The 16522-nt window shown below is 45.1% G+C and overlaps 2 protein-coding genes across 9 annotated transcripts; one reads left to right on the top strand and one right to left on the bottom strand.

Moving 5' to 3' along the window:
• Positions 1 to 497: 497 nt before the first annotated feature.
• On the bottom strand, positions 498 to 5076 carry PPP1R3D (protein phosphatase 1 regulatory subunit 3D). Its single transcript, XM_079321277.1, has one exon. It carries the CDS (start codon positions 4321 to 4323, stop codon positions 3406 to 3408), a length of 918 nt encoding a protein of 305 aa, XP_079177403.1. The 5' UTR covers positions 4324 to 5076; the 3' UTR covers positions 498 to 3405.
• Positions 5077 to 5134: 58 nt separating this feature from the next.
• FAM217B (family with sequence similarity 217 member B) lies at positions 5135 to 13649 on the top strand. 8 transcript variants are annotated; one of them, XM_079321273.1, is made up of 6 exons: positions 5136 to 5200; positions 6333 to 6585; positions 7769 to 7874; positions 7960 to 8045; positions 8445 to 9290; positions 9330 to 13648. In XM_079321273.1, the coding sequence occupies exons 2-6, from the start codon at positions 6485 to 6487 to the stop codon at positions 9736 to 9738; spliced, it is 1548 nt and encodes a 515-aa protein (XP_079177399.1). In that variant the 5' UTR covers positions 5136 to 5200; positions 6333 to 6484; the 3' UTR covers positions 9739 to 13648. The 8 variants fall into 8 exon arrangements, with proteins under 8 accessions (XP_079177400.1, XP_079177395.1, XP_079177399.1 ...); XM_079321275.1 differs by having other exon boundaries at positions 5138 to 5200; positions 6333 to 6580; positions 9330 to 13649; XM_079321276.1 differs by lacking the exon at positions 5136 to 5200 and adding an exon at positions 5204 to 5240 and having other exon boundaries at positions 6333 to 6580; positions 9330 to 13649.
• The last annotated feature ends 2873 nt before the right edge of the window (positions 13650 to 16522 follow it).

Raw genomic sequence — 16522 nt, 5'->3', positions numbered from 1 at the left:
CATATTACTGTGATTACAATTTGCAACTTAATTTTTTTCTTTGTCAAATAAATACAAATAAACTATGAATTTGAAACTAAATGTGAAAATGCCACCAGATAATAACACAATTGTGAGGCCCAGAAATGAATGTGTTAAGCACAGTCTAGCACAGATTTGGAAAGTGCAATTTGAGGAAAACCCTCCTCTTCCCTTCCATGAAGCTGTATTAGAATCAAGTGGCAGCAAGCCTTTTTCCAAAACTGGATCTCAATCCTGCAAGTGCTGCAGGCACAGAATTCTGAGGGGAAAGGACAACAGATTCCATGTAGGAAGTGGCAGCCCGGACATCTCTGCAGATACATACACTGATTACTGTATCTTTATCAAGTGTTCTTCATTGTTTAGCAACTCAAACCCACCTTACTTTCCAGAGTATGTTACTCTGTAAGTGACAACTTGACATTAAGTTTCTTCATGAGCTTTCTTAACAGGAATACCATTGACAGAAACAACAGAAAATTGTAAAAAGCTTTTATTTCAATTTTCTGTATTACAATAGCCATAGTTTTATTATTGCTTTTTAAAATTAATTAAGCACTTTGTAATTTTACAACTGTTGGACCTTTTGTCCAGCATATGTACTTCACTGATATACTGTGTAATGTACAACCCCTTTTTATTTACATGGATTTCATGTTTCTTTAAAAAACATGCTTGGAAGAACCTTGAAACTGTGGACTATTAGACATTAATTTACTGTATGACAATAATAAATACATGTTTTTAAAAGTGCATTATATGGTGATAATCCTCGTGAAGAACTCCCTTTTACAAAATTCTCATTATAAGGGAAGTGCTCAATTTGAACACAGTGCAAGCAGTCAAGTTGTCCTGAGAAGATAAAAATGTGGTGTAAATTTACCTTCACAACACGTGCATCTTAGCACTAAATGGCTTAATCCCATTTTTTGTCAACCACAAGCCATTTGATGTTCATTACTGAGTGTGGCAAGAAACCCTAAGTGCAATTATCAGCTCTGCTGTGACAGGTGCCAGTACTGGTGTGAAGGTTTAGCAGCTTAACCCGGAGATGGCTCTCAGCTCCACTGAGCCAGCAGTGCCAGAGAACTGCACTGGCAGGAACTGAGCTGGCAGCCCTTGTCCAGCAGTGCAGACCAGCACAGAGAGCAAAGGGAAACTTGGAATCATGCTTCAGCACTTTAGTATTCAAGACCTTGCATATACCAATATCGTGAGAGGTTGTGGAAGGAAGACAATAGAAGGCTTGAGACGTTCATTTTTCCACCCCTCTCACACTGGGCTATATCTGGCATGAACCTTTCTCCTGACAACCTCAGCTTTTCAATATCTGTCCTGGCCAAGGGAACACTGAGGTCTGACATTTGCTAGCACATGACAGTCTGTCCCAGGAGACAGCAACATCCTTCTGGCACGAAAGCAAGTATTGCTCTGAGCTCCAGCAACACCCACTGTGAACTGGTGTCTGATAAGAGAGGGGTTTTTATGGTGTACTGTGTTTGCTGATGGAACAACAGTAATGTGGGCAAGAAAAAGAGGTAGGGACAATGCTTGAAAACAGTGCCTTTTATTCAGCACAAGTACTTCTGTGCATGTGTGTTCAGATAGGATTGAGCTTTCTGAGTACTCTGCAAAAGGTGCTCAGCAGCTCACAAAATCCTCATTCCTGACTTTGGTTCCTCAGAAAGCCAAAGACCAATGGAATGAGGCAGCTTCATCACTTGAAAGCCCAGCTTTCCTAAATGGGTATCATAACAAAGAAGCAGCAGTAAGTTGCCAGACAAATAAATTTTCTTGGGGTTTCTGCACTTCCAGAAATACTCAGTAGACTTGTCAGACTAATATATAATTGACCATCGGTTGCTTACAACTGTAATTTTACCAACAACTTGTGATTTTGATAACTAAGCACCAATCTAAAGTAAGGTGCCCTGTAAGCAGCCTGATTTTCATTGTCCTAAAACACAGCTCTTCTAATATCTCCAGCCAGCCAGCTCTGAAAGTCTATGCTATACATACAAAGCTAAACTTTCCATGCAGTAGTGATTATGTATGGGAACAATTATGGACAAGCTTTTACTTAATAGAATTTAAGCTGTTGCAAATCTTAAACCACACTAAAACCACAGAATGAAAATAATAGAGCAAGAAGCATGGCAAGATGGTTTTACAGTGTTCCTGTGCTCTCCCTGCAGCAGAAGGGATTGTGTTTATGGGTCTGTGTAAGCAGCAGTTTGCCAAATAAAGTGCTTTCAAGTTCCTGCTTGTGTTGCAAAGGCTGCAGTCTTGGGAGTTCAGCTGTTTTACAATGGCAAGCAGCTAAATAAAGAACTCAAAGCTACTTCTGCAGTAGTTCTGGAACACTGGGGAACAACTATGATTCAGGGTTCTGGAATGATATTCCAAGCCTCTGTACCCCACTTCCTGTACTACTTCTTTTCCTTATATAAATATATATTTATATCATATCCATTTCTTGATCAGTAATTTTACCAGCAACAGTGATAAAATAATGAGCATTCACACAGTGCTTTGAGACCTTCAACTGCATTTGCAACACAAGTTCAAAATTGGTCTTGCTTCCCTTAGTAAGAACAGGTGCACCAGGAAAAGACAATCACCTTGACATCACCTTGAGAAAAACCTATTTGAGCATCACTTGACAAAGGTGAGAATTTCCCCAGGCAGATCTGCCTTACACACACTTTGGTAACAATCACTTCTGCTGCAAGGGCGAGATAAGAAAAGGCACCTTTTGTTTTTTTCCCAAGGGAAACAGAGGGGCTGATGGCACATTTTCATGTATGTTTTGCTCCTAGTAGCATTTAATTTCCAGCTCAGATATTAACGGAAATATTTTATGTGGTTACAGCCTTAATAACATATGTATATAAATACAAGTACTCCCTACTGTCTGTTATCCAAGTTATGCATAAATGGAATAGCACCCTGACTTGGTGAGGCAATATAAACAAAATTAGAAACAAAACCAGTAAAGCCACACTGTGCACTTAGAAAATGGTAAGAGAGATCAGTTAGAAAGATTCTATGCAACCAAGTGTATCACTAACAACAAGAAATGTGTTGCTTTGCTCTCTGGTAGCCTCACAGCATTCCTGGGAACCATTCTGCAATGACTCATGTACTCAAAAAACCCACATGGCCTTTCTACGATTGCATCTCACTACAGATTTTGGCCCTTTCAACTTTCCCAGAGGTTTAGATCAGTTTGTACAGGTCCCTGGCTGCTTCCCAGCCCCGGGACACTGGGCCAGATTTGGCAGGTTTCAAAAATCAGCCTGTTGCCATAGGAGCAGAGAGCCAAGCCAAGGGACAGAGTGCCACTGAGACCACTGACACACTGCTCAGCACCACAGCCTTTGTTCAGATGAAGTGGATCCAGCTCTCCTCACATTCCCTCGGCAGCTTCAGGGGGTGAGTCCGGCAGCTGAGGGTGTAGTTCTTGCCTCTGTTGTTATCCCAGTACTCCTGGCCATTGACTTGGTACCTCGCTGCAAACTGGACCAGAGTGCTCAGCTGAAGGAGGAAAGGAGGCACAGGAAGAAAGAAAGTGAACACATCAACCTGCTCCTGCCCGTTTTTGTCTGGGATGCTGCAGTGCCAGCGAGCACACACCTCGTGGATGCTTTCCCACTGGTTGAAGGTGTAGCGCACGGACACCTGCTTCTCAAAAGCAACATTCCGAACCTGGATGGTGCCACTGAGCCCCAGATCTGAGCTGGTCACCCGTTCCAGACACACCTGCTGCTCCTGGAGTCGGGATGAGAAATCCAGACAGTCTGCAGGCTGCTGGAACTCAGGGACCAAGCAGTGCATAGTAAACTCCAAATTCAAGTTGCTGTGCCAGAGGTCTGAGTTTATGGAGAGCCTGGAAAGCACATGCAAAGGGATGGATGGATCCTCCCCACTCTGGAAGACTTTCACTTCAGTGAGCTCCAAGCCTAAAGAATCAGCAAACCTGACCCGGTTCATGCGGCTCTGGCAGCCGAGCTGCTGGCACTGCAGTGCTGCTCTCACCCTCCTCTCGGGTGATGTGGGCAGGGACCTCGCTCGGCGGCGGATGATGGGCCGCAGGGCTGGGTCACAGCTGGAGGAGGTGCTGCTCGGATGATTATTTGGCTGGGGGCTCTCCTTGGCTGGGGCACTGCTCCAAAAAGTCTTGTTGCTACTTGTATGGCCTGCTGGGGGCTGCTGCTGCCCTCGTGCTCCTTCAGCCTTCAACATGTTCTCATATAGATCTGAGAGGTAGCTGGGATTCCTCTGAGGACCACGCACTTCCATTCTTGACTGGTGACAAAAAAACAGCGTTAACACTGCAGGTAGTAATGAGCACTGCCGCTCTGAAGCACTTAATTTGGGAATGGCAGCCACAGTAAGGACTGAGGTTATTGCACTAGACTCAGCAAGGATCACCTGGAACCACGTCACCTTAGAACGAAGGGCAGAAGCCCGGCAGCTGTCACGGCAGCTGGCAGAGGGCCAGCAGGAAGGCGCTGTGCGAGAAGCTGGAGGGACTCACTGCCCGATGAACTCGAGATCGCTGTGCTGGCTGGTGGCCCCCAGGCTCAGGCTGGAAAGGGATTCCAGGCTATCGCCGCTGATACTGGAGGAGCTCTCACCCAGGCTGGAGAGCGACTGGAGGCTGTCGTGCTGGATGAAGGACTCCAGGCTGTCGGAGAGGTCGCTGGAGGCGCGGTGCGCGCCGAAGCACCGTGCACCGGAGCCCCGGGCCAGCGGCGCCTGCAGGCTGTCCTCGCTGGCCCCGGCCGAGCCCGCGCTCCGGCGGCCGCAGCAGCACGAGCAGGGCGCGCACTCCAGGCTGTCACACTGGGTGCTGGGCGAGTCGAGGCCGGGGAAGGCTTGGAGGCTGTCGGGCGGGAGGGAGCCGGGGCTGCTGCACAGGCTGGAAGGCGGGCGAGCGCTGTCGGGCTCGGTGTCGTGGCCGGCGGGGGACGGATCCGCGTTCGGGGCCGCCACAGCGCCCATGGGCGGCGCGGTCCCCGCTGCAGCCCGGCCGCGGCAGCAGCCCCGAGCCCCGGCCGACACCGCGGCCGCTCCGCTCCGTGCCCGGGCGCAGGCGCGGGGCCGCTCCCCCGCCCCGCCCGGCCCGGCCCGGCCCCCGCGCTCGGGGGGCGCTGCCGCCGGCGACGGACGCGGAGCGAGGGCAGGTACCGGGCCGGGGGGAGGATCGCCGGGCTGTGCGGGCCGGCCCTGAGCGAAGGAGCGGCCCTTGCGGGGCGCGGCGATAGCGGCGGCGGGAGGCAGCGGAGCGGGCCCGGCTCGGCGGGCGCTGCGGGCACAGCTGCCATCGCTGCGGGCACGGTGTGCGCCTGCTGCCGCTGCTGCCATGCACTGCTGCCATAGCCGAGGGCACAGTACCGGGCGCTGCCATCGTTCCGGGCGCTGGCACCATCCCCGCGCTGCCCGCCCGGCGCTGGCCGCTGCTCTGCCCGGCGCGGGTCCGGGGCTCGGCTCCGCGGGGAGGCGTTTGAGGAATAGGACAGGATCAAGTGTAAATAGATACAGTTAATATGACTGTAAATACACAAACACTACTGCAGTAAAGGTGGGTCAGGAGAGCTGTTTGTCACCTGTAACATCTGCAGACCACTGAACCCCTGGAACCGTGCAATTCCCTGGTAAGGGAATGCTGTTCCTCGGGAGTGGAAGAAAGATCCTGCTCTGAGTATCTTTAGTAGGAGCTGATGAGACATTTGTTTTGGAAAAAAGAAAAAAAATTAAATATTGGGTACAAAATTTGCATATGTACATATCGGAAGAGCGCATTTTGTGACACAAAAAGGACGACTCAGCTCGCACAGCACGCAGGGGGGTTGATCATCTGCTCTCCATAAATTGGGAACAGGAACACCCACCCCGCTGGGCTGTGACAGCCCCGGCAGCTGCGCAGGCTGAGCGGTGGGGATGGGATGGGATGGGATGGGGATGGGGATGGGGATGGGGATGGGGATGGGGATGGGGATGGGGATAAGGATGGGGATGGGGATGGGGATAAGGATGGGGATGGGGATGGGGATGGGGATAAGGATGGGGATGGGATGGGGATGGGGATGGGATGGAGATGGGGATAAGGATGGGGATGGGGATGGGGATGAGCACATGACACTGCACGGGAGCTCTGGAATCGCGGCCGTATCCTCAGGTATTTCCATGGGTTGGGAATAGTGAATTGAACGATGCTGTTTCCCACTGAGGAGTGCTGGGGGAGGGGACTGTTTCCCGCTACAGTTTGGTAGCTGATTATGTTTATCTTGCTGCTTTAAAAATAGAATCCCATCGGGAGGATTTTGTTTGTCGCCAGCATCTCCAGGACGTGGGGATGTCTGCATTGGATATACTGTGTCTTGCAAAGCCAAAAGACTGGAGCCGTTTGAAGATTATGTAACAGGAAAGGTGCAGATACCCTTTGGAAAGAAGAATAATGGGACCAGGAATTCAGGAATATCCCTTATTACTGCACAGAGAGACACAGCAGAAGGAAAGCCACAGCCACACCAATGAAAACCACAAAGGAATGGTAAAGTAAGGAAATTAATTTCTCTTTTTATAGTGACTGCAATGTCGACATACTGAGCTTAGTTTATAAGTGCCTGGCTGTCCTGTTCCCACTGCCATCCTCCCCCCTGATCCCAGCCACAGAAATTGTTGTGCACCATGATCATGCAGGTCACAAGGTCACAGAGGTGACTGCAACAATGCTGGAGGCACAGGACTTAATTTCATTCTTTTATAAGCTCTTGAATTTGTGAAATCTTGTGTTTTTAAAAACAAAATCTGACTATGCTGACATAAAAACTGAAAACAAGATGTACAGCCTGGCAAATTAACTGAGCTGCAGTAATGTTAGATTAGACAGGAGGGCACAATTTGATTATTTTTGTTCTGAAATAGTATTTAAAGCTTTCTATTTAGAAATCAGTATCATTTCTTGTTTGTAGAGCAAACACTGTTCTTATTCGTACAGAATGTGCTGATTTATTTATTCTGTGTGCTTACACAGAAATGTAGCTACTTTATTTAAGGAAGCATGTTTTAGTTCTAAGCTGCCCAAACCAGTAATGCCATTCCTTTTGTTTTCATATGAGCTTTTTCCTCTTAATAACATTTTAACAACCCCATTATAATATGAAATAAGGACATTTCTTATAACTTCATTGTGAAATAGTTTGTATTAATACCAGAAGAGACCTTATGCTCCCTGTTCACTTCCATTCTTTATCTTCAAAGGAATAATCCTTTAAATTTTGTTGAGAATATGCAAATGGGAAAGACAAGCAAGATGTAGCTTGCAGTAACCTTCATATTATACTTTATAATTAATTTTGGTAAATTGCAATAGGAGCACCTACCAGGTACTGTAAGAATCAGTAGTTAAATATCTAGTCTGTAATATTTATTATCTCCAAAGGAGCTTTGGGATCTTCTGACAGAGGATTCTATATAAGGGGTACATTCTATTATTGTATCATCTGATAGAATTATTCACTTTTGCATTGATAATATTAAAAGTACAGTGGTGTATTTGTAGTACAAAAAGTAAAAAGTGGCCATGGCATAGTTCTGATGAACTTTAAGTCTAAGAATAACTGCAATCAACCTTTTTTTAAGCTCAGTTGCTCTCTAAGCTTTTATTGTACTTCCATTCTGACACTCATCTATGCTGCTATTTATATCTGATACTCTGTTTAACCCTTTGTGGTTACAGTAATGGAAAAAGCCATCCAAGCACCAAAGGACTAAATAAACCAATTTCTTATGCGAAATCTCCTCCTGGAAGATTAGGCAAAAATGTATCAAGTGCCATTGAAAAGGTAAATAATCCTCTTTTCTAACATAAAAGGGTACCTACTCTAAGTCAGCTTCTTAATAACATCACAAACTTTCATATTCCTTCAGATTTCCCCTGACACTCAAGATGGTCACCAGCCAAGTGTTTTTAAGAAGGGAAGGAACCAGCTGGATAGCAATAATCAGTCAAAAAGGTAATTTTATATTAAGATTATCTGTTTAATTTGTAGCCATTTCAAACTGTGTACTAAATGCTTGTGATGAAATTGTAGCTGCTGTGTTTTGCATGTGACTTCACTGGCTCAGAGTTCAGCATTTATGAGAACAAGAAGTTATCAAAATGGAAACTTGCTATCTTGCTTTAGTGAGTTCTCTGGTAAAACCATAATAATAATAAAAAAACCAACAAAAAAATCAGTAGGAGGCAGTGTTATCTCTACTAACAGTTATTGATTTTGCCTCATTACCAAATTTCTGTGCCAGCTTTAGCTTCAGTCATGGAGATCCCTGTCCTTGGGGTGGCAAGACCTTTGTAAGCTGCTGTTCAAAGGCACTGACCATTCTCACAGGACATGAACTTCCTTTTCCTTTAGGATCCCGAGTGTTTGCAGCTCACTGCACAGTGCACAAGGACCAAAGAGGAGTCCCCCAGAGAGAAGGCAACATGAATCCTTCCTGCACAGGAGTCCCCCAGAAAGAAGGCAAAATGAATCTTTCCTGCACAAGAGTTCCCCAGAAAAGAGGCAAAACGAATCCTTCCTGCACAGGATCCCCCCTGGCACAAAGGGCAGCACACAAGAAAACTTCTGTAGGGCTAAGGATGTCCCAGTGCAGCATTTTTATTGCAGTAAAAGAGAACAGTTGGGAAAGAATCATGAAGAATACATTGCTGAAGCCAGTCCAGGCTCTTCGAAATGGCAAGAAGCATCTGTAAGTGAAATGTTTCTTGATTTTGAATCGGTGCAAATTATTAAAGAAGATGCTGAAGATGATAGTGCCAGTGACCTCTCTGACTCAGAAAGGATTCCCATTCCCCCCTCACCCTGCACACCACCAGAACTCATCCTCAGAGCTGAAGAAATCGACCCAGTTTGTTTGGAACACATCCCTGAAATGGGGTTCAAAGAATCCGAATATTACTACCCCGATTTCCTCCCTCCCCCTTTCAACTCGTGGGACTTGAAGCAGTTGGCCATCCTTGTCCATGGGGAAGGGAAAGCTGATTTGCAGCCCAAGCCCACGGGGTCCCTGGAGAGGTACATGGAGCGCCTGGTGCAGCTGGAGTGGCTGCAGCTGCAGACGGTGCAGAGCGAGAGGGGCAGGGCCCCCAGAGCCCGGCCCCAGGCTCTAAACAGGAGCCCAGGGAAAGGCAGAGCCTTGCTCAGCCCCGTGCCCAGCAGGCAGGCAGGGCCCCAGGAAAGTGTCACCAGGCTGCCCAGGCAGGCAGGGCCCCAGGAAAGTGTCACCAGGCTGCCCAGAAGCTGTGTGGGACACAGGGCAGAGCTGTTCCCTGAGGAGACTCGCCCGGCGCGTTCCCATCCAGCTCGCCTGAAACCTGCTGAGAGAATGGCATGTGCAGCATCTTCTCAGAGGAAAACTGATGGAAGGAGTGAACTGAAAAAGAAACCAGCTGCAAAGCAGCAGCTTCTCAGTCCACAGCCCACCGAGAGCAGCTCTAAAATCCAAAGTGTTGGTAACATCAGACCCCCTAAGCAATCCCCAGCACCCCACGGTGCAGCTGCTCCCATCAAAGGCTTAAAAACATACACCTGCACAAATCCAAAGAAAAATGGCAATGCCAGCAATTATGTTCCTCCTAAAAAGCCAACAGCAGACAGGAAAATAAAAACAAATGGCACAAAGCAAACACCACGCAAATTTCAGTGAGGGAAAACTCATTAGTGAATGTTGATGCTTCTTGACTGCTAGAAAGCATCTGGCCAGTGCAGAAGGATCTTTTCTTTCTTCATAGGAAGATCCTGAGAAAAATGCTCCTGGCACGTGGTTCTGAGTCAGCACTGTTCATTTCTATAGATTTGATCTTAAGCCAGCAGGAAATATTTTCCCTGAAGGCAAGTGTCTTCCATTGGTCTTTCCTCAAAAATATTTGTAATTGCTCAATGAGGATAACAAAAGCACAGTGTGAAGTTTAGAGAAGTGTAGAACGTCCTGTCTGCACCAGCTGAAGTCTGAGTGTTCCTTGTACTCACCCTGCTGGTGTGAGGGAATAGGGTCCAGGCTCTTTCTCTTTGCCCAGATGTGCTTTTTGTAAGACAGGTTTGATTGTGGTGTTTTTATAAAATAATGGAGCCTGTTATCTATGCAAAGTCAACTCTAATTCTTCACAAAAGATGATGAATTGGATTTTTTGGATGAAATAGATACTATTTTTTTGAGAAGAAGAATGGATATAATGTTTTGAAATATTTTCATGCAGAAAGAATTCTTTTTAAGGCTACGTATTAAAGACCAGACAGCTTCAATAATGACGGATTAAGAAAATGGAATGTGTATTTTTATACCCTGGAATGTTCACTGTGTTTACAGACAGCTTTCCTGGAAGTTCATTTTGTAGGCCTTGATGCTTTTTGTCATTTAGGGGAAATGTCCAAATTTCAAATTGCACGTGGATATATCTGAGTAATGCAAACTAAGGATTTATGTATGGCTTAGTTTTCAGAACTGGTAGTGTCCCAAAACATAAAAACCAGACTCTTAGGGGAATAATTTAAAGGGTGTTGTAAGTTCAGGTAAAGATATATTTTGATACAGAAGATGCCTATTATTAGTCACCTAAGATGACTCTTATTTATTCTATGGTCCAGTCTAGCTTGGCTTCTTAAGGTTTAGGTGGGTGAGGTGGGGAAATATCCTACAGAAATAAATTGTTACAACCATGACTGGGTCCTGTCCTTCCTTGGGCCTTCTGTCTCCTCTTGTCTCTGTGAGACACAGGAGAATGCAAAGGACAGGTCAGAGAATATTCAAGTGTCACTTGATCTGTTAAAATTTCAAATCAGTCACAGCAGCTGGGGACAGGATCTTGTTAAGATGAAATTCTAAATAATGTTTTTTACTTTCACTTTAAAATCCTGGCCAGTGTATTTTCCTCCTCAGCCATCAGTCCCAATCTTAATGAGAAGTGAGCTGAGGTCTGATGGACCAGATTGTGCAAGTAAATCCTTCACATTGTGATAGGAAATGAAAAAGTAGCAAATACTAAAGAGTACATTATGTATATAGCTAAATTGCACTTTTCTTGGTGAGCTCATCTTGGTTTTAAGATGCTTAGCTGTTTCTTTCATTGTGCCTACCAGATCTTCAGCTTTGTAAAATTTCAAAGCATGAATTTGTATGTAGTTTGAAAAGTGAGAATATTAAGAAATGTAGTAATAAATTAGAGTATTTTACAGTACATAAAAAACATTGCTCAGGAACAGTCTAAGAAATATTTTTAGTGGTTTTTTTTTTTTTTTCCTTGTCTACTGGACACCAAATGTGAAATTTTGAATTGGTAAAGGAAATGAATGTAATAGACAGTATTACATTTCCAGAATCAGCATTTGTAAAGCTACACTTAATTTAATTGTAGTTGCATGTACATTCAGCTCTATGCAATTCAAGTGAAACTGAGTCTGAGATGCTCCAAGACAGAGGAGTTGGCTGTGTCAGAGGGGTGGTGGCACTCACTGAACACCAGCAGCTGCAGAGGACCAGCACATCCCAGTGTTGCTGTTTCACCCTTTTCTTTTGGTCCAGCTTCATGTATTTCTGCTTTTTTAGATGAAAGATTCCTGCAGCCAGTGCTAGTATTTCAAGCTCTGGCCAAATTCTGCAAGCCTGCCTTAGCCAAGTTTTCCAGTGAAAAATAGGAGAGCTGCTTTGCCAATAATCAGAATTTTAATGCACTGCTCTAGGTCACTGTTACAAGCACCAAACCTGAGGTGAGCATCATCCAGGCAGTAATCAGAATACCAATTTTTTTCAAAAAATTCTGTTAGATGCAGAAAATAATTTAGCATGTTTTTATACCATTGAAAATTGCTGGATGCTAAATTTTCTAAATTGCAGCTTTCCTGGGTTGTAAAGAGAGAGTGTAAATACAGGCACATTTTGCATGATCACTTCTTTGAGAGTAAACAAACCCCATTTTAAAATCAGCTGTGACCAGACCAAAGATGTTTGGCACTGGGAAAAGTATTTTTGTCACAGAGGTAGGAAAATTTTAATGCAGTGTTTGTCATGTGATGGACACCAGTGTGTCATTGGAGGCTAAAAGTGAAGCAGGTGGAGGTGGTGATGCCACTTTGAAAGTCTGAAAAGTTGTTCATCACTGGGCTTTGTGTGGGGTCTGGCCAAGCCAGTTTGTCTCACGTGATAATCACACCAGTCTCATTTCTGGCATTGATTTGACACTTCTGACACTCCTGTTTTTGTTCACACTCAGAAACAGAAATTCTGTGTTTGCCTCAAACAGCTCTTGGCCTGAGCAGGGCTGGGTTTGACCCTGTTTCCATTTTAACTTCACCATTTTCTGGCCCTACAGATGAAAAGAGCTTCTTTTATGAAGAGGGCTATGGTTTATATTTCTTTCATTTTATATTGCTGGGTATTGTCTTTAGAAGCAGACAGAGCTCTGAACAGAGCAGAAAAATTTATTCCATCAAACACATCCTGTGTAAAATTAATTACTTAAGATACTTCCACAGCACCATGTTTGTATGGCTATTCACTTTTTTTTATTTTTTTTTTAAACAAGGTTTAGCAATATGATCATGTGGATCTAAGCCTAGCACTGGTGATGCTTCTTGAGGAACAGATTACTGTGATGTGAAATATTTAAACAGAGTCATTTATTTATTTATTTATTTTTGGTAGAGAATGTAAAGGTTTTGTGTTCTGCAGTATTACCTACAGAACAAATATGCTCAGGTTGTATTTTAAATAAACAGCCAGAACTCTGCTTCAGTTGCATGAGTATAAACTTCGAAGAACTCAGTTATTTTCAATGAAATGACCCTGTTTGAAGATGTAAAGAAACAGAATTTCACTCCAATATGTATAAACTGTTCTCCTCACTAATGCTAATGTATTTTTTGTGCATCACATGACAAAAATGACAGCAATACTGTTTTTCTCTTGCCGTGTTCCTTTTTTCTCCCTTGCTTGTATCTCCTGCAGAGGGCAGGAACATTTTCCCCTGGTTCTCAGTTGGATGCAGCAGGAAAAAGCTGCAGGAGGTTCTGGGGCTGCTCTGCCCTGTCTGATCCAGCTCTGAGCTCTGCCCTGGTCCTGTCACTGCTCCTGCCCACCCTGTCCCATTCATGGTTGTTTCAGGTGACTTTTACCTTGTATTTGCTATTTAAAGGATATTGTTAGAATTCAGAGAGAATTTTGACAGTTTTTTTCAGCAGTATGTGCATTTTTGAAGCTGATATTTTAAATTTCTGCAGTATGGAATTGCCTGGAATGTACTGTTCTTTGCCTTATATTAAAGGTATTGAGCCTTTGTTGCTCCCATTGCATTAGTGGTTTTTCATCTGAAAAATAAACAGACCACGCTGGAAGGACTGAACTTGATTAACTGAAGATTTTTCAGACCAGCTTTTGATGTTGGTATTCATGTATTCTTATTTATTTGATTTTTTTGTGGATATTTTTGCTAGTAGTTCCATGGGAAAGTGATCTTGTCATTCAGAGGTACCGTATATTTGCTACAATAAAAGTGAGATCCAGCCCTGTTTGTTGCCGAGTTGTATTTTTTTCTCAAGATGGCACCGCTGAATTTTCTTGGAGAAAATCCCAGTGTTGCGGTGTGGAGGGGGTTAGTTCGGCACATCCCGGCCAAGGGAAGCCATAAAAATGCGGAATTTTCCTTAATCTGCGGCAATTCCATCCGGGATCCAGCGAGCGGGAAAAGCCGGACTGGATTCCTCCGAAACACGGAATGGAGTCGGCCGGTAAAATAGAAAACCCGGACTGAATTTATCCCGGAACACGGAATGCAGTCAGCCGGGAAAATGAAAAACCCGGACTGGATTTCTTCCGGAACACGGAATGCAGTCAGCCGGGAAAATGAAAAACCCGGACTGGATTTCTCCCGGAACACGGAATGAAGTCAGCCGGTAAAATAGAAAACCCGGACGGATTTCTTCAGAAACACGGAATGGAGTCGCCTGGTAAAATGGAAAACCAGGACGGGATTTCGCTCAGATTATGGAATGGAGCAAAACCCGGACTGGATTTTTCCCACAGTACAGAAAGATTTAACTTAATTTCACACACAGTGTGTTCATGTGCTCAGCTGGGACTAATCCAGAGGAGGGAGACTGAAATTTTCTATTGCTAAAAAGTGCCTTTATTTTGCTATTTCAGTAATTTTTTGAATTTTTAAATTGTTTTTTATTTTTTGAATTTTTTTAAACAAAGCTTCCTTGTGAGGTATCACACAGCAATTTTACAGTCAGAACATTCCTGCTGTTTGAGGTTTTCCTGCTGTCCAAGCCTTCCTGCCCTGCTCTGCTATTTAACCTGTTGCTGTCATTTTTGAGGTTTGGAAGATCCCTCCTGCCTTCCTCAGTTACCTGGTTGTGGCCTATTTCACACAATCTGTTGCTTTTCTTCTCACCTGAACAGGAGATCAGTTCTTCCATAATTTTTCCTTTCCCAACTTCCAGAACACTAAATTAATTATTTTCCGGTTCTAAAAGAGAATAAACTTTATCCTCAATAAAAGCAAATCAGGAGAATGGAGAATGCTGTAAGAGTTTTTTTTCAAAGAAGCCAGAACCTTTCCCCTGCTCTCTGCCACTCTTTGCTTCTTAATTTTTAATTTCCTGCTTCCTTATGAGGTTTTAAGTAATATATTTTTTTCTCACCCTGGGTGGGAAGTTCATCTCCAGATATTCAAGTTCATTCTTGCTTGGTGGCCTTTGAGTGAAACAAGACATATCAGCTTTCAAATAAGCTTTGACAGATCTTGCTCGTTTCAAAATCTGAAATTATAGCGAAGCAGATTTCCTGGTCTTTCCCAGCTCCTATTGAAAATAAAGAGTATTTATTCTTAGCAAACAATGCTGAAGGTATTAGGGAATGGCATTTCCAAGGAACTGTTGAATCACAACACGTGATTACTGTTAGTTGTAAAATAGCAATAAAATTGGAGCCATAACCCATTTATTGTGCGTGGAAGTGGCAGGTGCAGACTGACTGAAGCAGCCCAACACCACAGGAGGACTGAGCTTTGACAGAAACAACAGTTCTGGTTTTTTCGCCTTGTCTGACGGGGTGGAAATATCTGTGCTCCTCTGGGGCTGGAAATGCTGATGGGGAAGCCCTGGGCTGCAGGGAGCCGTGGCACAGCGCTCCCCAGGGCTGGAAATGCTGCTCCTGGGGGCTCCCCCCTGCCATGGCAGCATTTCCCCAGGGCCCCCCTGGCCCTGCTGCGCCCCTTGGAGCTGCTCATCGTCCTGCTGCTGCTGCAGGTGGGTGTGGGCTGGGATGTGGGCTGGGACAGGGCAGGAGGATGCAGCCAGCATCTCCCCGGGGTCCTGAGCAGGAGGATCAGAGGCAAAGGGCAGAGATGGCAACAGAACATTCCAGTGAACATGGGGAGAGCTGTGCAGGGAGCTGGGGTGTGGAATGGCTGCCCAGAGAGGTGATGGAGTCTCCTTCCCTGGAGACACTCAGAATCCTGAGCAGTGTTCTTGAGGGGACCTGCTGGAGCAGGGGGCTGGACCAGCTCATCTCCCCCTTAGCCCCTCTGTGAGTCTGTTTGTCCCACTGGTGCCTCTGGAACAGCCCCTGGGGCAGCTCCTCAGCCCCAGCTCCAGGCTCAGCTCTCTGGGAAGGGCTTTTCCTCTGCTCATCCTGCTGGGAATACTGGAGTGCTCCCACCTGGCTGAGCATGCTGGTGCCTGGGGGTGGCCCTGCCACCTTAACCATCATCCCCCCAGGAATCCAGTGGAGTTCCCATGAGTGTTTCTGTGGGATTCATGGTCCTGCACTGGGTTATTCCTTTCTAGCAGTGCCCCTGGCTGGAGTGGAGACAGCTCTACCCTGAGCTGTGGCTGTGCAGGTGAACAAGAGGAGTGAAGAAGCCAGAAAATACACAGTTAAAGCTTCCAAAATGATCAAAAATGACTGCACATAGAAAAGGGGAAAACAGCTCGTTCAGCAGGGCTGAACCTGGAGCAAATCCAACAAGGACAACTTGCAAGAGCTTGAGCTCCAGCCTTGCTTGCTGTTTTCACATGGCAGAGCTTTTCCCTGCATGTAAACAACTTTACAGCTCCAAGGCATTACTTACCCCATTCATTGCTCATCAGGTTTATAGCCATGACAATTTTATAAGTGTTTTCCTTCTTCAGAATGAAGTCACAGGGTAAAGGCCTTTGCCTGAGTCTGGGTAGGCAGAGATCTGTTCCATTTTTGAAAACATTTGATGGGATGAGTAATAAACCCCAAGATTTCCAAGGGAAGTGTTGAGAAGTAGGAGAAAGGTGTCCAGTGAGCTAATGGCAATGGTTTAATTTGAGCACTGTTACAGTCCTTGGAGGTGAAAGATTTCCAGTGAATGCAGTGTTTGAAGTGGGGAAGGATGCTTGCATTTATACAAAAAGGCAAATTGTGCCAATTTGGGTGTAGTCACAATTCTCAGTGATTTATTTTA

Source organism: Erithacus rubecula, assembly GCF_903797595.1.
Source record: "Erithacus rubecula genome assembly, chromosome: 18".
Classification (NCBI taxonomy): domain Eukaryota; kingdom Metazoa; phylum Chordata; class Aves; order Passeriformes; family Muscicapidae; genus Erithacus; species Erithacus rubecula.
The sequence above is the reverse complement of the archived record's forward strand: the minus strand, read 5'-3'. Positions and strand labels throughout refer to the sequence as shown.